Genomic DNA, 23,483 nt, shown 5'->3' with positions numbered 1-23,483 from the left:
AGCATCAAAGCATATTGATCTCATTTTTAAAGTGTAAGTCATCAATATCACTTTTGGTCTCAACTTGACTGTTCCATATATTGGAATTGTTTAAAATTTATCTCCATCTGTGACATATGTGGAAGGAATTATCCACCAAACCCTTTTCTCTAGTTTAGGTGAGGAGTGATAAGTCCAGTGGTGTCAAACATTCTAGTTGTTCTGATTTTCAATATGTTCCACTGAGATGTTTGCTGCCAATTTAAGGAAGAACGGTGTTGCGTCTCCTTCACATTGGTTCAAAATAAACTAGGTGGGCTATTGCTTGAGTTGTGAGAAAAGAAACAGACTGTCAAATGCCATCACTACATAATGGATGTTATCTAAAATTAAGATAAATGCATCTGACTAATGTCTCCTTAATAACAAAGCTATACCTGTATTCTGATTTTTTCCACTGAGGTAAACTGAAGTTTAAATTTACATTATGATTACAGCTTTTCTTTTATAAGTTGAAGCACATTATTTTGGTCCATTGAGCAAACTCATTTTTATTCATTGCCTTTTAAAGTTGACATTTAACTCCTACAGCTGTACAGTTGGCAAGAAGCAAAAGAATATTTAATATTCAAGACAGCAGATTCTAAAACACCACAGTGGGCTTCCCTGGTGGCGCAGTGGTTAAGAATCCACCTGCCAATGCAGGGGACCTGGGTTCGAGCCCTGGTCCGGGAAAATCCCACATGCCACAGAGCAACTAAGCCTGTGCACCACAAATACTGAGCCCGCGCGCCTAGAGCCCGTGCTCCGCAATAGAGAGAAGCCACCGCAAGGAGAAGTCTGCACACTGCAACGAAGACCAGCCCCTGCTCACTGCAACTAGAGAAAGCCCGCGTGCAGCAACGCAGACCCAATGCAGCCAAAAATAAATAAATACAATAAAGTTATTTAAAATAAAAAATAAAACACCACAGCATTCTATGGTACGGAACATCCTATAATCAGTGTACATTAACTGAAAGAAAGAATTACATATGGAATTAGTGGAGGATGGTTGATGGTTTATTTCCTTGCCAATACTTGTGAATCAAGTAAAACAAACAAGTAATTCTAGCAATTCAAACTAATAAGGGCTGATTTTCTAAAAGACCATGTCGTTTAATGTATTTACCAGAATAGAACTGAGAACAACTTTGGCTCTTCAGGACTTAAAGTCCTAAATCAAGTAAAATAGGAATTAGTCATACCCCTTTTCCATTATAATTTGCTGTTCAACATCAGAAATAACTAATTTGTTCATTCAAGAAATTAATTATACCTGCTGCAGGTCAGGCTCTCTGTAAGGACTGGGGGAGAGCTGTGGCAGCCTTGCGCTTCAGAGCATCGAATTCAGAAAGAAAGACAAATAAGAATATAAGTAATAGCAAGTTAATGAATAGTGTAAGGATAAAAGAAGTACATGGTGCTATGAACACCCACAAGGGACCTACCAGATAGGCTGGGGGTGGCAGTAGGAAGGGAAGGTCCTCTGGAGGAGGTGACATTTCAGATGAGACTGAATGACTTCAGGGTTAAAATTGAATGTACACATCAAATCTTGCTTCCTCAAAAAACTCCACTAAAATCAGATACTCAAAAAAGTAAAAATAAACCCACAAGAACAAGGAGAACAGAAAAGGGACAAAAGAAATAAATTTTGGAAACTCAAGAGATGGACGAGTGGTCTCTGACTTAGCAGAAAGCTGAATAAATCCTAAATCAGCAAAGGAGGATTGGGGGAGAGCTGTTTGAGAAGCACACGAGCTCCGGGCTCCTCCTCCACACCCTACTGCTGGATAATGGCCCCTCCCCTACTCCAGCAGGAAACTAGAAATTTATTCACTAGGAAGGGTAAAAGAGAAAGTTCTTGACCAACAACACAGTTCGGTGACCATACACGATGAAGGATTAATATTGATGTCCTAGCCAATTGCCCTACTCACTTCAAGAGCACAGGCACCAGCCCTTCGCCATTCAGATGGGCAATTTGGGGAACTTCCTCTGGGGAATGTGACCAGCCCATGAGGAAAGACTAAAAATACTGATACCAGGGCTTCTACAAAAAAAAAAAAAGGCTCACCTAGATTCCTCCAGTGAAGCTCCAAATCAACAAGCTTCACACACAGGTTCTGACCCTCATCTCTTAATCATGCACAGAGAACCAAGAATTAATTACCAAACATCTGAGGAAAGCTTCTAGTATGGAAGATAGAGACCAAACAAACAAATAAAAGGCAAACTAATAAAAAGTATCTTGGAGGAAATAGATACAATGCATGAAGAAAAAAACTACGGAAAACAAACTATTATTAACATCCCCACACAGATAAGAGAAGATAGTTCAGTCATGAAGCAAACAACAAAAAAGGATTCTATAAAAACAGAAGGATTCAGAAAACAAAAAGAGAACTCAATAGTAGGGTTGAAGACACAGAGAGTAAAGTAGACAATAAAGATAAATATAAAATAGAGAGAAGATGAGAAAATTAGAGAACCAGGCCAGGCAAACCAACATCCACATAAAGGATTTCCAAAAAGTGAGAACAGAGAAAATGGAGGGTATAAATCATCAAGGAAATAAATCAAGAATATTTTCCTGAACTGATAGATATGTGTTTCTAGATGAAAAGGGTTTGCCAAGTGTCTAGCCCAGATGATCTACACAGCATTTACCATGTATGCACAAATTACTATTTTAATTGTTTTACATGTATTAACTTGCTTAATTGTCACAACAACCCTATAACATGGTGGCTTTATAATTATCATCCCCATTTTACAGATGAAGAAAAATGAGGTACAAAATGGTTAGGCAATTAGCCCAAGTCCACACAGCTAGTAAGGGGCAGGGCCAGGATTTGAAAGCAGGTAATGGAGCCCTGAAGCCCACTACACAATACTACCATGCAGGAGAGAGTACCATTGTGAAATTTTAGAATACACTATAGACAGTTCTATTTGATTTTTTAAAAGCAGAAGTATGTGCTATTTTGATAGTGCATGCAGAGCCCAGCCCTTGACTAAGAACCTGAGGGAAATCCCATGCAGACTACTGTTCCTATCTCCAAACACAACTTCCTTCTGTCCAATACTGTATCCTCCAAATTCCAGTTACATCAGAAGCTCTAAATTCCTATTCCCGCCTCCCAGCTCAACAATAACACTGCTCTACTCTTGGGCTCACCCCGCTGTGCTGCAGCCAGGAAAAGTGACTTCAGGGTGTAAGTGATGCTCACATCTCATCTTCAGGAGCACAGAACCACGCTGGTTGCTATCCAGCCCTTGACAACAGTTGCCTAATATGTTTTGCTCAGTCCTGTAGCTATTTGTGGCAAGATAGTAAGTCTGAAACCAGTCCTCATATGCCTGAAGATATCTTTATTTGACTCTCAAATTTAAATAATTCTGGGTTCAAAATTCTTTTCCTTCAATATTTTAATACTATGCTCTTGCATCCAGTGTTGCTGTTGGGAAGTTAATGTCAACCTGATTTTTATTATTTTGTAACTGTCTTTATTTCTCTAAGTAATAAAGCTTTAAATTTCGGTTCCATTGGTTTTAAATTCCTGTTACATTTGTTCCATCAGGTCTACTTCATCTGGTATAGGTTGTGTGTATCTTTTCATTCTTCATGATGCTTTTGTTCTTTACATGTGTCATGATATTTTTTTAAGACTGGGAATTCATCTGTATTATTACTAAGACCATCAGTTGCCTCTGTTTTTTTTTTTTTTTTTTTAATGTGTGCCTCTGCTTTTGATGACTACATAAGTGGTCCACTGAAAAGGGAGGCTTAGCTGGTGTCTTCAGTGTATGCATAGGAGATATGAGTTGAGTGCCTCTACTGCACTTCTCTGGGCTTAACTGCACTTATTTTCCCTGGCATTTCTTTCTCCTCAAGATATACTGTCTAGTTCCTCTGTATCTGAGATTGCTTTCCCTAACTGGAGTTGGGGGAGACAACTCAGGGTCCTCCTGGCTATCTGTACTGGCGTTATAGATCTCAGTGCTGAGGTCAGAGCTGCAGGGAGGTAGGTTGCTGGCATCAAAATTTCTATTATGTAAAGCCCTGGGTGTCTCATTTTCTGTCCTGGGCTGAAAACAGCAGTCAAAATCAATGCAGAAAAATCCAACTTGGAGCATATAATCCAAGTTTGCAAACTCAGTAGATAAGCCTTGTTCAGCTCCTATCCAAGCCTGGCCCACTGAGATTACAGCTCTCACCCTGGGTTGGCCCAAGTCTCCATGTAGAGACCTCAACCCTGCCTTCTCTCTTCTCCCTTCATCCCACCCTCAGCAATCTTCTGCTCTAGCCCATCATTTTCTAAAGATTTTCTCAGAGTTTTGATATAGCTGTCAAAGTCTGCCTCTGGATTCATTCTGTCTACCCATGTCTTTATTGGAATTTCTAGATTTCAGTGCAAGAAAGGGAGCCAGCAGGATGTTTTTAGTTCATCACCTTGATGGAAGCCAGAAGCCCACCTCCTCAACGATCATTCTAGGAATACTCCCTGTGGATCTTCCAGCCTACTTAGAGATGCTACAGCAGGCTGTAGGGGACACAGACCAGGCCAGCCTTGCAGGAGTAATGAAGATTAGAACCCGCAGTTCAGAACACCTGGCCAAAATTATAACAGATGACTATGAAATGGGGTGGGGCATTATTATTTAGGGTACTCTCCACCCCCACCCTAGGCAGACTCTGCAGAACAGGTTAGCTCTAATGCCAGACATCTTTCAAAGGAAGCAAAAACATCTAAATTTCCAGTGATGATATGTACTCATATCTTCATAATACACAATCCAACACTTAGAATTTTTTCATGCTTGTAAGTACCTATATTTCATCACTTATCTATTTATCATTACAGAAATTATGAAAGTTTATCTTCTTCAGAAAGATGAGTGGAAATTTCTTTTCTGTAGTAACAAGTCATGCTGCCCCCAAAAGAAATTTATTTAACAGTAAAAAATAGTAGTTTCTTGCTATACACTCAATTCTCATTATTCACAGTAATATTCTATAAAGGCACTGTGAACACTGAATTAGCAAATCCTGAACCTCTTCCTAGCTCAGTAGGAAATACAGAGCTAGGTTCCTTCAAGCCTCTGGTCACATTTTCATCAACCAATCAATACATACCTTGGTTTTATGTGTGTTTCTGTTTGGGACATTTTATTCAATATATAGTTGCCTCATTAATGTTGAATATGGCCAACCACACTGTAACTCATGCCTGAAGGAAGCTTATCTAACACACCTATTTTCTTCATAAGGCACATCACAGCCTTCTTGCCCTTAGAAACACTAGATAGCACTTTAGCACTACACGTGGAAGTCATTTCAAACAGAAAAATCACCAACAAAAACCACAAAAAAATGCAAAAAAAACCCATACATGACCATGAAAAGGACACTCGCATACAGTATGAGAGTTGGACCAAGAAGGCAGAGTCTTGCCTTGTTCCACCTCAGCTGAGAATGTGTGCATTGGGTGGCTCAAATTTTTTGCCACTTTATGCATATCCATTAAGGACTGCAACAGCACCCTTAGTATTATTGATTTGGGGGTTACAAATAAATTTTAGCAAGTAAGAGAACTTGTAAATATAGAATCTACAAATAATGAGTATTGACTACTATATTATTATTATTATTGCTTGCATATTGATGGGAAAAAACTTTTGTTAAAGGAAAGAAGTCTAATGTTGATTTTTTGTACACACACACATACACACACAAACACACACATATCACTGTTTATAATTGTTTTTAAATGATAATCTATTTTTCTTCTAACAGGTTTGTTGGTATTAATAAGTTGGAAAAAAATAAACATCATTTTTTTTAAAAAAGGAAAGAAGTCTGTAAGATGGCACCTAAAGGGCACTTCGTTGACCTTGGTTCACCCCTCACTCCTTCACCCCTGCAAACAAACCTCCTGAACCATTAAGAAACATTTTGTGCAATCTGCAGCAGTTTAGGGACTATGAACATTTTGAACCTTTCGTACCAATCTGATGGGTGTCTAGGAAAGAGAGCTCCAAAACCTGTGGCAGGCAATCCAGTGTCCCTGGAAACAAGATAACAATTTTTAGAAAACATGTCAAGTTGATATTTATAAACTTTCAGAGCTATATAAAACTAATTTGGGAGCTGAATTTTTATTATAATTTTTTAAAGGATTTCCATGTTTGCAACTTTAATGTACTTTGCAAAATAAAATGTCCCAACAAGTAAATGGAAAGAAATTTCAGCATTTTGTCCAATAACTACAATACAAGATGAAGTCTATGTCACACATTTCCATGGAAAGGCGCTATGCCAGGCCGCAGGACTACAGATGTGACTAAGAAACAGTTCCTACCCTCAAGGAACAATCTCAGAGGAAACACTTTCATATAAATAACTTGAATGTAAGTCCAACTGCTATGTAGAACATAAACAAAATGCTCAGAGAGCAAGAATATGAGAACAATTAATTCTGATTAATGACAGCTTACCTAATTCTTACTGCATGTCAGGCAGTATTTTTATGCACACTTCATACTTTTCATCTAAACTTAAAACAACCCTATAAAGTAGATACTTTCATAATTCCCATTTTATGAACTGAGGATTATAGATACCACATAATTTTCACAAGTAAATTGTGGAGATGGGGTTCAAACCTAAGTCATCAGAACCAGGACCAGAAAACAATGTGTAAACGGGAAATGACATTTTAGAGGGACCTAGAATGCGTAGTGCTGATTGGCAAACAAACAAGGGAAAGGAATTCCAAACAGAGGGAACAGCGTGAACAGAAAGCATGGAAGCTTGAGATGTGTTGATTGTGCTTGATGTGGTCCTGTAATATGTACCTGGGGCCACTATACCTCTTCACTACTTATATAAACCCTTTCCTGAATGTGCCTGTTCTAAGCAAAGGACAGTATGAAGCATACCTTTCAATAATTCCAGAGCTCATCGTTTCCTCATTCAATAAAGCCTTGCCCTTTATTTCAGCCAATTCTGTGTTTAAACAAACTTGTGCCATTTTCTCATGTGTTTCTGATATCCAAATCTGGAAAAATAAAAGCCGCATACAAGGAAAATAAATGAATTGCCACAAATGCTCAGTTACTAAAATATATTTCTGAAGTACATTCTGATTTTAATTGACTCCATTCACATTAAAAAATAAGAAATGTCCCAAAGCAGTCAACGATTACATCATAAATATGTGAAAGTGGCAATTCTTTACTATGTTTTGTTGGAAAATAAAAATCAAGTTGGTGTTTCCATGAAATGGAAACTACTGTGTTCAACTACATACTAATGCTTATTTGCTTTCTATTTCCTTCTCAAGATTAGTATATTTTAACTTTTCTAAGTAAGAAAATGTACCAATCACTTTGTAAATCACATAGGACTTCAGATACCATCACCATCATCGTTATCCATTCTCTATCACAGAGGATAATTCAATGAATTATCAAGCAATTATCACTACGAGAAAAACCTGATAATTACAGGGTGTACTAAAGTCAATTGCAGAAGCATCATGGTAATATCTAGAGGATCTCAGAAAAAGATGGATGCTGAGGATTCAATATTCTTCCATTACAAAACTCTAGAAGATCACAAATGTGGAGGTTCACAGCAGAGATTCAGAACTCACCACCACCGAGAAACCAATTACTTTCTCCAAATCTGAAAACTAGCTTTCCTAAGACATCCAATTAAGCCCAAGATCGCATTAATTCCACTAGATTTGTTCAGAAAAGAGAAACTACTGTTTAGAAATTTGGAGACTTCAGCTGCAAGAGTATCATAGCTAGAGTCAAATTCCTTTGGTCCATTTTTGTTAAGTATAAAAAGGCTCTGTAAAACTAAGAACCCATCCTACACAAAGCAATTTTAACTGTAGTCTCTGATCCTGGCTCCCTGGTCTCCTCCTAGGCTTCTATGACCACTGCCCCCTAAGACCTCAACCTTCTAAATCACCAGCCTCCCAGCCTAATTTCCTAGCTCTGACTCCTATACTCTTAGCTCAACTACTCTTCCTCATAGATTCCAAAGTTCACAAGTCAATGGCAGGGGACACTGTATTGGGCTTCATATTTTATACTTTAATGAAAAGTAAGACATTATCTTTTAGGGAAAAAATTACTAGGTATCATTTTGTTTTAAGGTATAAGGTTGACCCCAGAATTAACCTTAGATATTCTCTCATCATTTTTTACAATTTTATTGATTTATTTACTTTTATGCAGCAGGTTCTTACTAGTTATCTATTTTATACATATTAGTGTATATATGTCAATCCCAATCTCCCAATTCATCCCACCGCCACCACCCCCACCCCCACTTTCCCTCCTTGGTGTCCATCTGTTTGTTCTCCACATCTGTGTCTCTTTTTCTGCCTTGCAAACCGGTTCACCTGTACCATTTTTCTAGATTCCACATATATGCGTAAATATACAATATTTGTTTTTCTCTTTCTGACTTACTTCACTCTGTATGACAGTCTCTAGGTCCATCGACGTCTCTACAAATGACCCAATTTCGTTCCTTTTTATGGCTGAGTAATATTCCATTGTATATATGACCAAATCTTCTTTATCCATTTGTCTATCCATGGGCATTTAGTTTGCTTCCATGACCTGGCTGTTGTCTATACTGCTGCAATGAACATTGGGGTGCATGTGTCTTTTTGAATTATGGTTTTCTCTGGGTATATGTCCAGTAGTGGGATTGCTGGGTCATATGGTAATTCTATTTTTAGTTTTTTAAGGAACCTCAATACTGTTCTCCATAGTGGCTGTATCAATTTACATTCCCACCAACAGTGCAAGAGGGTTCCCTTTTCTCCACACCCTCTCCAGCATTTGTTGTTTGTAGGTTTTCTTATAATGCCCTTTCTAACTGGTGAGAGGGTGATACCTCATTGTAGTTTTGAGTTGCATTTCTCTAATAATTAGTGACGTTGAGCATCTTTTCATGTGCCTCTTGGCCATCTGTATGTCTTCTTTGGAGAAATGTCTATTTAGGCCTTTGGCCCATTTTTGGATTGGATTGTTTGTTTTTTAAATATTGGGCTGCATGAGCTGTTTATATATTTTGGAGATACTTTGTCCATTGATTCATTTGCAAATATTTTCTCCCATTCTGAGGGTTGTCTTTTCATCTTGTTTACAGTTTCCTTTGTTGTGCAAAAGCTCTGAAGTTTCATTAGGCCCCACTTGTTTCTTTTTGTTTTTATTTCCATTACTCTAGGAGGTGGGTCAAAAAAGATCCTGCTACAGCTTGTCAAAGAGTGCTCTATGTTTTCCTCTAAGAGTTTTATGGTGTCTGGTCTAACATTCAGGTCTTTAATCCATTTTGAGTTTATTTTTGTGTATGGTGTTAGGGAGTGTTCTAATTTCATTCATTTACATATAGCTGTCCAGTTTTCCCAGCACCACTTATTGAAGAGATTGTCTTTTCTCCGTTGTGTATCCTTGCCTCCTTTGCCATAGATTAGTTGACCACAGGTGCATGGGTTTATCTCTGGACTTTCTATGCTGTTCCATTGATCTATATTTCTGTTTTTATGCCAGTACCATATTGTATTGATTACTGTAGCTTTGAAGTATAGTCTGAAGTCAGGGAGTCTTATTCCTCCGGCTCTGTTTTCTTCCCTCAAGATTGCTTTGGCTATTTGGGGTCTTTTGTGTCTCCATACAAATTTTAAGATTTTTTGTTCTAGTTCTGTAAAAAATGCCATTGGTAATTTGATAGGGATTGCACTGAATCTGTAGATTGCTTTGGGTAGTACAGTCATTTTCAGAATATTGATTCTTCCGATCCAAAAACATGGTATATTTCTCCACCTGATTGTGTCATCTCTGATTTTTTCATCCGTGTCTTATAGTTTTCTGAGTAGAGGTCTTTTACCTCTGTAGGTAGCTTTATTCCTAGGTATTACATTCTTTTTGCTGCAATGGTGAATGGGATTGTTTCCTTAATTTCTCTCTCTGATCTTTTGTTTTTAGTGTATAGGAACACGAGAGATTTCTGTGCATTAATTTTGTATCCTGCAACTTTACCTAATTCATTGATTAGCTCTAGTAGTTTTCTGGTGGCATCTTCAGGATTTTCTACATATAGTATCATGTCATCTGCAAACAGTGACAGTTTTACTTCTTCTTTTCCAATTTGTATGCCTTTTATTTCTTTTTCTTCTCTGATTGCCATGGCTAGGACTTCCAAAACTATGTTGAATAAGAGTAGCGAAAGTGGACATCCTTGTCTTGTTCCTGATTTTAGAGGAAATTATTTCAGTTTTTCACCATTGAGAATGATGTTACCTGTGGTTTTGTCATATATGGCCTTTATTATGTTGAGGTAGGTTCCCTCTATGCCTATTTTCTGGAGAGTTTTTGTCATAAATGGGTTTTGAATTTTGTCAAAAGCTTTTTCTGCATCTATTGAGATGATCATATGGTTTTTATTCTTCAATTTGTTAATATGGTTTATCACATTGATTGATTTGCATATATTGAAGAATCCTTGCATCCCTGGGATAAATCCCACTTGATCATGGTGTATGATCCTTTTAATGTGTTGTCGGATTCTGTTTGCTAGTATTTTGTTGAGGATTTTTGCATCTATACTCATTAGTGATATTGGTCTGTAATTTTCTCTTTTTGTAGTATCTTTGTCTGGTTTTGGTATCAGGGTGATGGTAGCCTTGTAGAATGAGTTTAGGAGTGTTGCTTCCTCTGCAACTTTTTGGAAGAGATTGAGAAGGATGGGTGTTAGTTCTCTAAATGATTGATAGAATTCACCCGTGAAGCCATCTGGTCCTGGACTTTTGTTTGTTGGAAGATTTTTAATCACAGTTTCAATTTCATTACTTGTGATTGGTATGTTCATATTTTCTATTTCTTCCTGGTTCAGTCTTGGAAGGTTATACCTTTCTAAGAATTTTTTCCATTTCTTCCAGGTTGTCCAGTTTATTGGTATAGAGTTGCTTGTAGTAGTCTCTTACAATGCTTTGTATTTCTGTGATGTCCATTGTAATTTCTCCTTTTTCATTTCTAATTTTATTGATTTGAGTCCTCTCCCTCTTTTTCTTGATGAGTCTGGCTAAAGGTTTATCAATTTCGTTTATCTTCTCAAGGAACCAGCTTTTAGTTTTATTGATCTTTGCTATTGTTTTCTATTTCATTTATTTCTGCTCCAATCCTTATGATTTCTTTCCTTCTACTAACTTTGGGTTTTGTTTGTACTTCTTTCTCTATTTCCTTTAGGTGTAAGGTTAGATTGTTTGAGATTTTTTTTATTTCTTGAGGTAAGATTGTATTGCTATAAACTTCCCTCTTAGAACTGCTTTTGCTGCATCCCATAGGTTTTGGATCATCATGTTTTCATTGTCATTTGTCTGTAGGTATTTTTTGATTTCCTCTTTAATTTCTTCAGTGATCTCTTGGTTGTTTAGTAACGTACTGTTTAGCCTCCATGTGTTTGTGTTTTTTGTTTTATTTCCCTGTCATTGCTTTCTAATCTCATAGTGTTGTGGTTGGAAAAGATGCTTGATATGATTTCAATTTTCTTATATTTACCAAGGCTTGATTTGTGACCCAAGATGTGATCAATGTTGGAGAATGTTCCATGTGCACTTGAGAAGAAACTGTAATCTGCTGTTTTGGATGGAATGTCCTATAAATATCAATTAAATCTATCTGGTCTATTATGTCATTTAAATCTTCTGTTTCCTTATTTTCTGTCTAGATGATCTGTCCATTGGTGTAAGTGAGGTGTTAAAGTCCCCCACTATTATTGTGTTACTGTTGATTTCCTCTTTCATAGCTGTTAGCAGTTGCCTTATGTATTGAGGTGCCCCTATGTTGGGTGCATATATATTTATAATTGTTACATCTTCTTCTTGGATTGATCCCTTGATTATTATGTAGTGTCCTTCCTTGTCTCTTGTAACATTCTTTATTTTAAAGTCTGTTTCATCTGATATGAGTATTGCTACTCCAGCTTTCTTTTGATTTCCATTTGCATGGAATATCTTTTTCCATCCCCTCACACTGTCTGTATGTGTCCCTCTGTCTGAAGTGGGTCTCCTATAGACAGCATATATAAGGGTCTTGTTTCAGCCAGCCTGTGTCTTCTGGCTGAAGCATTTAATTCATTCACTTTTAAGGTAATTATCAATATGTATGTTCCTATTACCATTTTCTTAATTGTTTTGGGTTTGTTTTTGTAAGTCCTCTTATTCTCTTTTGTTTTCCACTTAAAGTAGTTCCTTTAGCATTTGCTGTAGAGCTGGTTTGGTGGTGTTGAATTCTCTTAGCTTTTGCCTGTCTGTAAAGCTTTTGATTTCTCCATCGAATCTGAATGAGATCCTTGCTGGGTAGAGTAATCTTGGTTGTAGGTTCTTCCCTTTCATCACTTTAAATATATCGTGCCACTCCCTTCTGGCCTATAGGGTTTCTGCTGAGAAATCAGCTGTTAACCTTATGGGAGTTCCCAACATTTTTCCCTTGTTGCTTTTAATAATTTTTCTTTGTCTTTAATTTTTGTCAGTTTGATTACTATGTGTCTCGGCATGCTTCTCCTTGGGTTTATCCTGCTTGGGACTCTGTGATTGCTGGACTGGGTGGATATTTCCTTTCCCATGTTAGGGAGGTTTTCGACTATAATCTCTTCAAATGTTTTCTCGGGTCCTTTCTCTCTCTCTTCTCCTTCTGGGACCCCTTTAATGTGAATGTTGGTGTGTTTAATGTTGTCCCAGAGGTCTCTTAGGCTGTCCTCATTTCTTTTTATTCTTTTTTCTTTATTCTGTTCCTTGGCAGTGATTTCCACCATTCTGTCTTCCAGGTCACTTATCCATTCTTCTGCCTCAGTTATTCTGCTACTGATTGTTTCTAGTGTATTTTTCATTTCAGTTATTGTATTTTTCATCTCTGTTTGTTTGTTCTTTAATTCTTCTAGGTCTTTGTTAAACATTCCTTGCATCTTCTTGATCTTTGCCTCCATTCTTTTTCTGAGGTCCTGGATCATCTTCACTATCATTATTCTGAATTCTTTTTCTGGAAGGTTGCCTATCTCCACTTCATTTAGTTGTTTTTCTGGGGTTTTATCTTGTTCCTTCATCTAGTACATAGCTCTCTGCCTTTTCATTTTGTCTCTCTTTCTGTGAATCTCATCATTTTTGACAGTAAACTATTTCAATAAATCAGTCAACACCATTGAAAATTATATGAAACAAAGATATTGCCAAACTGAAATAATGAGTATTAAAAGGAAATAGTAATAGCACTAGTGGTTCTTAAGTTTATTGACTGCTTATTCTGTATCAGACACCATATTAAGCACTTTATATATGTTATTCCCCTAAATACTTAAATCAACCCTGAGTGTTGTATATCAATCATCGTGGTGGAAGGAAAAGAAAAATCAAATGGGGAATGAAGAGAGTTTAATAAAGGATCTATTTATAAAAGTGTGGCCAGAATTCAGAAAATAAACAAACAATGATGAAGCACCCTGAAGACAGCAATATTGGGGAGGCATAGGGTAGGGCAGTTATGGAACCCAGAATGATCTACAGCTGCAAAGAGAGGGTCATTTGGTAGTTGTGGCTTTCAGAATAGACACAGAGTTTTAGTCTGTTCAGGCTATGTTACAAATATCACAGACTAAGTGGCTTATGAACAACAGAAATTTATTTCTCACAGTTCTGAAGGCTGGGAAAGCCAAGATCAAGGTACTAGCAGTAACTGGTGAGTGCCTACTTCCTAGCTGATAGACAGCCATCTTTTCACAGTGTCCTCACAATGGCAGAAGTGGGAAAGGAGCTCTCTGGTGTCTCTTTTATAAGGGCACGAATCTCATTCATGAGGACTCCACCCTCATGAATTAATCACCTCCCAAATGCTCCATCTCCTAAGTCTATCACACTAGGAGTTAGAATTTCAACACTTGAATTTGGGAGGGATACAAACGTTCAATCCATAGCATACAGCCACTGCCAAACCATGGCCCTGCAGGGAGGAAAGCACGGGAATAAATGTCCAAGCCAACTCTCCTCCCACTGCTGATCACCTATCAGTGCCTTCCAAAGGCCAATTCCTGGCAATTCACAGGAGGCCAGAGGGCAAAAGAGCTCACTGATGCAATCCATAAAGGTCAGCCTGCTTGGCACAGAGCAGGGTTGAGAAGGAGGAAGAGTGGATCTGGAGGGAGAAAGGCATAGTTTATCTTCATTTTAAGGAAGGGAAAACTGAGGCTGAAAGGGATAAAGTAATGCCCAGCTAAACCAGAGAGAAAAGTAGAAGCTCCACAATTCAAAACATGCAGTCTGACTCATTCATTCATTCATCCATCCATATCTGTGAAGTGCCAGGCATCCTACTAAGTTCTAGAGCTAGAGTATTAAATAAAACCCAAAGGCTATCCTGGCTGTAGCTTAGCTGAGTTTCAATAAATCATGGGGATAATGGTAATAACAAGAGCACATGGCCAGACACCATTCTAAATGTCTTCACATTAAATGCTCATGAAAACTCTATTCTCACTTTACACCCAAGGAAATAAAAGACACGGAAAACTGTAAACTCTTGACCAAAGTTACAACCTAGTAAGTGGTGGAGCCAAGAATCAGTAAGAAGCCATCTGACTCCAGAGCCCACTCTTTTTTTTTTTTTAACATCTTTATTGGAGTATAATTGCTTTACAATGGTGTGTTAGTTTCTGCTTTATAACAAAGTGAATCAGTTATACATATATATATATATTCCATATCTCTTCCCTCTTGCATCTCCCTCCCTCCCACCCTCCACATCCCACCCCTCCAGGCGGTCACAAACCACCGAGCTGACCTCCCTGTGCTATGCAGCTGCTTCCCACTAGCTATCTATTTTACGTTTGGTAGTGTATGAGTCCATGCCACTCTCTCACTTCGTCCAGCTTACCCTTCCCACTCCCCATATCCTCAAGTCCATTCTCTGGTAGGTCTGTGTCTTTACTCCCGTCTTACCCCTAGGTTCTTCGTGACCTTTTGTTTTTTCCCCTTAGATTCCAATTTGTATGGAAACACAAAAGACCCCGAATAGCCAAAGCAATCTTGAGAACGAAAAATGGAGCTGGAGAAATCAGGCTCCCTGACTTCAGGCTATACTACAAAGCTACAGTAATCAAGACAGTATGGTACTGGCACAAAAACAGAAAGATAGATCAATGGAACAGGATAGAAAGCCCAGAGATAAACCCACGCACATATGGTCACCTTATCTTTGATAAAGGAGGTAAGAATATACAGTGGAGAAAAGACAGCCTCTTCAATAAGTGGTGCTGGGAAAACTGGACAGGTACATGTAAAAGTATGAAATTAGAACACTCCCTAACACCATACACAAAAATAAACTCAAAATGGATTAAAGACCTAAATGTAAGGCCAGATACTATCAAACTCTTAGATGAAAACATAGGCAGAACACTCTATGACGTAAATCACAGCAAGATCCTTTTTGACCCACCTCCTAGAGAAATGGAAATAAAAACAAAAATAAACAAATAGGACCTAATGAAACTTAAAAGCTTTTGCACAGCAAAGGAAACCATAAACAAGACCAGAGCCCAATCTTAAGCTCTGTGTTTCCTGTATCAGAGGTAAATTTTATCCCCAATATTAGACTTCCCACCTTCATCAATAATAGAATCCCCAAATTTTAGCTGGGCCCGTGAGGTTTCAGACTACATTTTCTAGTCTCCCTTATACACAGATATGACCAGTGACTGGTTCTGGACAACAGGGCATAAATGGAATAAATATATACAACCTCCAGGAAAGGTCCTGCTTCTGTTTCTCTTCTTGCTGCATGGAATGTGGACATAATGACAGGTTTCCAGCAGCCATACTGGGCCCTACACAAGGGATGGCAGAGCAAGAAGCTAGAAGCGGTAGGTCTCTGACCATTTATGGAACTTTCATACCAGTCCTGGCCTGCTATCCTCTAGACTTTTTACATAAAAGAATAAAACCTTATGTGAACAGCCACTGTTGATTTTTGGTTTCTGTTGCACATAGGCGAACCTAATCCTACACCACCTTAATGTAAAAAAATCACTTTGGTCTAGAAATGTTCATAACCTGACATAGGGTGGATAATTTATAAAAGCACTTCCATATGTTTAAAAGTCTTTGGGGCTTTATATATATATCACAAACTGGAGATTGGCAATTTGATATGTGAGATAGCTAAATTAACACAGCACCAACTCACAGGCTAATCACTAAAATTTCCATTTAATTTGCATAATAAAATCTAGCTTGAGTCAAATGGTAATATAAAAAATATCTAATGTGTGTACAGGATATGCACTTCATGATATCATTCTTATTCCCCGTTTTCCTGAGTATCAATTTTTTTAAGTCCCAATTTCTAATCTTCCAAGATGAACTCTTCCTATATGTGCTACACTTAAGAAAACTCAGGGACTTCCCTGGTGACACAGTGGTTAGGAATCTGCCAGCCAATGCAGGGTACATGGGTTCGAGCCCTGGTCTGGGAAGATTCCACATGCCGCGGAGCAACTAAGCCCGTGCCCCACAACTACCGACGCCCGTGCACCTAGAGCTCGTGCTCCACAACAAGAGAAGCCACTACAATGAGAAGCCTGTGCAGCACAACGAACAGTAGCCCCCACTCAATGCAACTAGAGAAAGCCCGCGCGCAGCAATGTAGAACCAACACAGCCAAAAATAAATAAATAAATAAATTTATTTAAAAAAAAAAAAGAAAACCCAGTAGACATATAACCTGGGTAACAGGTACAGGAAAAGAGCAAGTCACTTAGGGCTTCCCCTCGAGTTCCACATTTGAGTGTAACCAGCCTCTTTGTGCTGAGGATGACTTACCCCCTGGCAGAATCTCTCTTGGCAAGATTCATTTTATTTTTTTTATTTTTCTGTTTTTTTTTTTTTTTTTTATGGTACGTGGGCCTCTCACCGCTGTGGCCTCTCCCGCTGTGGAGCACAGGCTCCGGACGCGCAGGCTCAGCAGCCATGGCTCACGGGCCCAGCCGCTCCGCGGCATGTGGGATCCTCCCGGACCGGGGCACGAACCCGTGTCCCCTGCATCGGCAGGCGGACTCTCAACCACTGCGCCACCAGGGAAGCCCAAGATTCATTTTAAATGATGCCCAACTGACATTTCTTTTTTGGCTTCCCTATAGGGTTCCCTGAAAGCATGCTCCTCTGACCCATACTGATGGAAGTGCAGGTAATTGTCAAATCAAGTCTCCCCTCTGATGCCACAGGGTGCTTCAGGAATGAGTCAGATCCCAATCCACCTAGTCCCCCAACTTCAGGGGAACATTTATCAAATTGCCTGTCTGATAATGTTCAGGGCCCACACTATAGCTTGATGAGCAGGACATGCTTCCACCCCCACCCAGTGGGGACAAGAGGGATGGGACTCAGCATGTACACCCCTCCAAATGACTCCCCCAAATTCCAAATACTCTCATCCAGGTCTCTTCAATTTCAACATTTTCTTTTTTCCTTTTTTTTTAAACCTTCAACGTGGATGAGAGATCAAGAGTTTCAAAACCAGTTACTGCCCAAATGCTCTGTATGTTCTCATTATGAAATGGAGAAGCTGGCATCGTTTATCTTAGATCTTCAGTCATAATTGAGGAAGAGTCTTATTTTATCCTGTTAAACAGCACTCCCCCTACCACTGCCAAAAAAGTCATCATCAAAAAGTAATACAGGGCTTCCCTGGTGGCGCAGTGGTTGAAAGTCCGCCTGCCGATGCAGGGGACACGGGTTCACGCCCCGGTCTGGTAAGATCCCGTATGCCGCGGAGCGGCTGGGCCCGTGAGCCATGGCCGCTGAGCCTGCGCGTCCGGAGCCTGTGCTCCACAACGGGAGAGGCCACAACAGTGAGAGGCCCGCGTACCGCAAAAAAAAAAAAAAAAAAAAAAAAAGTAATACAGATACTTTGTTAAAAGTCTTTACCTTTAAAAATCATCCAAAAGGCTATTCTTATTTCTCAGCAGTAGTTTTGTCCTGTTTTCTGTTTTTGTGGCTCTACTTTCATGTCTAAGTGAACACAGTAGTACCACATACAGATTATTTAAAGGATCCCAGAGAAGCAGAGAGTCCCCCTTCCCATCATTATTTTGAACAACTGAGACTTACGGGGTGCAAAAAATAATTTCATTATTTTTCTTCACTGACAGTTCAAGTTAGCCTTTATGGGATGGTTCTTTCCCTGCACCTAGAAGAGATAAATTATGGACAAGTGCCATATTTTCTTCTGGTCACTTTCAGATAACAAAACCACTGCTTGTCACAGAAGCAGTCTCAGTTAAGTAATTAATATTAGTAGAATAATCACAAGAGGTCCTATTATTTGTCTAGTTGTCTGAGGGAAGGACGGAGCAGACTAAGCGAAGAAATAGAAAATCAGCTAACCCTCCTTCTACACACACATTCCTCTGCAGACTTCCCTGGCCTGGAGCAGACTCTAGCTGGAGGAGAAGAAAATCTTTAACCTTAAATAAAATTCAGCATTTTGATGAGATATTTTAATTATTGAAATGTGACCAAAAGACTTTTAATTATCTGAGAGTGACCATAAAAATTATGGAAATTGCACAAGATCTTATCCAGGGGTAGAGAAAGAACTAATTCCACAAAGTAGGGTGAATAGACAGTGGAGGCAAAGAATGTGTGTGTGTGTGTGTGTGTGTGTGTGTGTGTGTGTGACTGCACCTTTTGAGTGCCATTTGTTCAACCTAACAGTTATACCTGCTTAAGCAAATTGATATACATGAAATATTAAAATCTAGTTTCTCTAAAAGTTAAATTAGGGCATGATTATTGATATAGAAAAAGAGTTGCAAAGGAGGGTAATGGGATCAAAATGGCAGATGTCTCATTTCATGTTCCAAATCCCTAGAAATGACAAAGAAGATACTTGATAGAATTAATAAACCCATAGTTACAGCATAAGACAAGGAAAGTACACTCAAGTTGGCCAAAATTTATACAGAATTCCCAAAACAGGAAAGGCAGATGCAATTGTGCTGATATTGGAATAGACAATCCAAAGTAGATCCAGGAGAGGATGCTGGAACCTGTGGCATCAACTCCAAACTCAGAGATTATGGAGATAGGAAGCAAGAGGGAGCCCTGACTCAACAGCCCACTCTCCCTAAATATCTTCCTTTTCCCTGGTGTAAGTGGTTCTCCTCCACTGACATTTAAAATTAATCCATTTACAACAATTTGATCCATATGCCTCTTTCAGGTACTTAGATCTGAATGCTAGAAGCATCTGTAAGATTGTAGTGCTCAAAATACTATTCTACTATGTTAATCAAAGAAAAACGTACCTGAACCAATTAAGTAAATGATAATTGAATTTCTCAGATCCATTATAATTATATCCCTTTTAGGGTCACTAATTTTTATTTTTTTAAATTTTTTAATTTTTCTTATTATTTTTTTAACATCTTTATTGGAGTATAATTGCCCTACAGTGGTGTGTTAGTTTCTGCTTTATAACAAAGTGAATCAGCTATACATATACATATATCCCCATATCCCCTCCCTCTTGTGTCTCCCTCCCACCCTCCCTATCCCACCCTTCTAGGTGGTCACAAAGCACCAAGCTGATCTCCCTGTGCTATGTGGCTGCTTCCCACTAGCTATCTATTTTACATTTGGTAGTGTATATATGTCAATGCCACTCTCTCACTTCGTCCCAGCTTACCCTTCCCCCTCCCCCGTGTCCTCATGTCCATTTTCTATGTCTGTGTCTATATTCCTGTCCTGCTAGGGTCACTAATTTTTAAATGTTGTATTTTCATCCACAAGAACAGCTCATATTTGAGACCTACTGTGGTATTCATCTATTCATAAAATGAATGTTAGCACACATTTGTACACTTTTAGCACACTTTTTTCATTTATTTGTCATTTTTAAGTCCACAGTGACTGTGATGCTGTTAAAACTAATACTAGCCTAATTTGCTCATCAGTGTTGTCCTGTTAGTTCCAAAAATGCCTTGGCATTGATCCATTAGCTGTATAAGAAAAATCTGTTTAATGAAATTTCTCAAGTTCCTCTTCCTTCTTTTATATCTAAAATTTTTCACCTTCTATGACACAGCATCAAATCTGCTCTGTACATAGTCCTTCTGAGTTTATGGGATTCAACATGCAGCACTTCCGCAGAAGTGGTCTTACGTAAGTCATTGTGACAGGGCCTTTGGTAGTGCCATGAGGGTCCTTGGGTGAGGAACTTTACAAATGAAGAAACAATGATAGGAGTATGCTTGATCATTTATTTTGCATGGGACTCACTCTGTTATAGCTAAGTAGTACCTCAATAAAGTCCAAATAAAATACCAAAACAAAATATTGGAATTTAAAACACTATTTCCCATAATCACTTGGACTAATAAGACAATCAGAGAAACTCCAGTGCCTTGAATTAAATTACTGCTCCGCTGTGAATCCATGGCCCCACTCAGCCTCCTGAAGCCTGAGGGGCCACTGGGGTAGGAATTCGATTATGCCACTACTGAAACTTAGGTGGTATGTTTCCAGATTCCACCAACAGATGGTTCCTTTAAGCATTCACCTCAGGAGCTTCACGGTGGTCACCTCCACTAGGAAGCCATCTTTTTTTTTTTTTTTTTTTTGGCTGTACCACCACTCAGCTTGTGGGATCTTAGTTCCCCAACCAGGGAGTGAACCCAGGTCCTTGGCAGTGAAAGCACAGAGTCCTAACCACTGGACCGCCAGGGAATTCCCTAGGAAGTCATCCTTGACCCTCCCATCAATCCATTTCCGTTCAAGTGCCCCTCACAGCATCCTGATTTCTCCGTATCATAACATCCATCATGCACACTGCCACTGTGGCTGTAGGCACCCATTAACCCCATAAGCCTGTGAATTCCTGATGTACAGTGACCTTGCTTTGAATTATGTTTCTTACCCCAGCACTCAGCATGGTAACTTGGCATACATTTCTTATCCCAGCACTTAACAAAATAACAGGACCTTAATACATGTTTGTTAAATACAGTCTTCTTTCCTTTCTTCCTTCCACAAATATTTATTGAGCACCAACTATGTGTCAGACACCATTCTGGGAACTGGAGATACAGCAGAGAACAAAACAGACCAAAGTCCCTTCTCTCATGAAGCTTGTATTCTAGTAGGGGGAGACAGACAATTAACAACTAAAAAGTCTTAAGTATGTCCAGTCATTGAAGTGTCATGAAGAAAACTAAAGTAAAGGAAAGGGATAGAGAGATGTGAACAGACTTCTATTTTACACACAAATGGGCAACTGGCTCATTGAACAGTGGGACTTGTAAGTAGGTACAATTAGAAAACAAATTTATTCTTCTTCCATCGCTGCCCATTCATAGTTACTTGGAGGGGCTTATTCTTTTTTATGCTCTTTGATGAAATATAGGACAGGCTCCAGGACATTTCTGGTCACTCTCAGATAATATATTGATAAAAACCTTCTTGCTATTTCTGTCTCAAGAAGAGCCTTTTTGAGGTAAGTAAAATGCCCAGTCCCACGTACTAGCCAAAACTTCATTTAAAATGAAAGATTCTCATTCCTCCACCTTGGGCATGTTTTAGTATGGTCTGCTTCAGTTGGCTTCTTCCCAATTGTCCCCCTTGGACTTCTTCCTTATACACCAACTCCTTCTGGCTCCTTGAGCGTTTAAAGTGAGGGTGAGGGGACATGAGGAAGGAGAGAAGCAAATGCAGGAAAAGTGGACATGTAATCTTGTTTTGGTTTCCTCTGGGCGTGTCTGTGTCTGACCCTGTCTGGCACTGAAAGGACGTTCAAAGCTGACTTTCTTAGGGTGTTCTAATAGAAGCTGAGAACCTTTTTGGGAACATTCAATGGTATGTTCTGTGATGCAGGATGCCAATTTCTGCACTTAAATGTCCTGTCTTAGCCCATAGGAATACAGTCGATCCCTCTTCCATCCCTACATGAGGTGCTCTTGGGCAGGCTCTAAAATGGCTCCCTGTCATCTTTCTCTTTTACATGGCCCATATCTGATCCCCCAAAGCCACATCTGGGCCTGAATACTCACTTATCCTTGCCCCACCATTGATGTATATGTAGCTAGTTCCTCTCTTTCTGCTCTGCTGCTTCAGACAGATCACCAGAGCCTCTTATCTATAACTTCACCAGGAACCCAAGGGGGTTTGCAGATGAGACTTTCAGCACACCTTTTTCAAAATCCTGTCTCTATTTTCAAACTGAATTTTGGCTTTGCTGCATGTTGGGAAGCAAGACCCAAGTTTGGTTCAATAACATTCCTATCTAATACACACTGTAAACCTGGTAGAGGAAGGACAAGGTTTCAATGACTATGAATGAAAGTCATAAAGAAGGTAAATATTATTTATACATCCTCTATTAAACTCAGGCTTAACTGCTACAATGCATGGAATATAAGGAATGAATATTTGAGGTTCCTACACCTCATATTTCACTTCATCTCACTTCCTCCCACAATCCAGAGACCAAGAAGATTTTCACTTATCAAAAATAAATGTTTTTAAGGGTCAAAGATGCGAAGTGCATGCCAGGCAATGCCTGCCTTACCCAACTTGTTCTTGTCCTCACCATGCTCAAGAAAGCAAGGGTAAGCTGGGTTTGGGAGAGCAGGGCAGGGTGGTTATTTTCTGAGTTGGGCATTGGCCTCTAGAGCTCCATCCATGTGCTGGCTAAAGGCCAATTAGGCAGCCTGGTGCAAAGGCAAGAGGGCAGGGTTGAAACTGAGGAAACCATCAGAATGTCCCTGAGATTTAAGCTGTGGGACAAGAGGAGAACAGATCAGAGAGAAACAGAGATGCCAAGAGAGATTGTGTGTGTGTCAGATAGAGAGAAGAGAGAGAGAGAGAGAAAGAATGTCTTGCTTTAGAGCCACCTTGGTTCCTGTAAGTGTCCTAGTTCCATATCCAGGCAGCTGTATCTTTATAATAAATTCCCATTTTTCAGGCTATCCTTATTGTTCTCTGTCTATGGTAAACTATAACAGGAAGGGAGGAAACAGCATGGACTCTGCTAAGCTAATTCATTCCCATCACCCTGGAGAACAGAGAATTTTCTAGAACCATTCCCAAAGTAGAATTATAGATCTTCCTAGGCTTACCCTTTTTCAAAGTAGCCCAGCCTTTTGGGGGCAGAATATGATATACAAACACAGTCTTCTCAACACATTCACATCCATCCTTGTCAAATTACCAGCTCTTCAGGCCCCAGGGCCATCCTATGAGGTTGAATTGAGTCTTCAACTAGTCCCCAAACTCTTGACATTGTAAGACACAATTTGGGAGTCTTTAGGGAGTTGAGTTCCTGCACACTGATTGAGCAGACACCTAAATAGCCAAGGAGTAACCCACCCACAGCAATTCAAATAGGGA

The 23,483-nt window shown here is 39.2% G+C and overlaps 1 protein-coding gene across 6 annotated transcripts in view; it reads right to left on the bottom strand.

Annotated features, from left to right (window-relative positions):
* MAMDC2 (MAM domain containing 2) overlaps window positions 1-23,483 on the bottom strand; it is a gene marked incomplete at its 5' end in the record, with an annotated part of 443,561 nt that overhangs the window by 353,333 nt on the left and 66,745 nt on the right. For 5 of the 6 annotated variants that reach the window (XM_082633490.1, XM_082633489.1, XM_082633491.1 and 2 more), the window contains 2 exons: window positions 6,015-6,092; window positions 6,967-7,085. In XM_082633490.1, the coding sequence (XP_082489616.1) occupies window positions 6,015-6,092; window positions 6,967-7,085 (197 nt within the window). The remainder of the gene's footprint in view (window positions 1-6,014; window positions 6,093-6,966; window positions 7,086-23,483) is intronic. The other variant, XM_082633486.1, reaches the window with a different exon arrangement.

This window comes from Mesoplodon mirus, assembly GCF_964341445.2.
Source record: "Mesoplodon mirus genome assembly, chromosome: 1".
Lineage (NCBI taxonomy): Eukaryota > Metazoa > Chordata > Mammalia > Artiodactyla > Ziphiidae > Mesoplodon > Mesoplodon mirus.
Note: the sequence above shows the minus strand (reverse complement) of the source record. Positions and strands in the feature narration are given on the sequence as shown.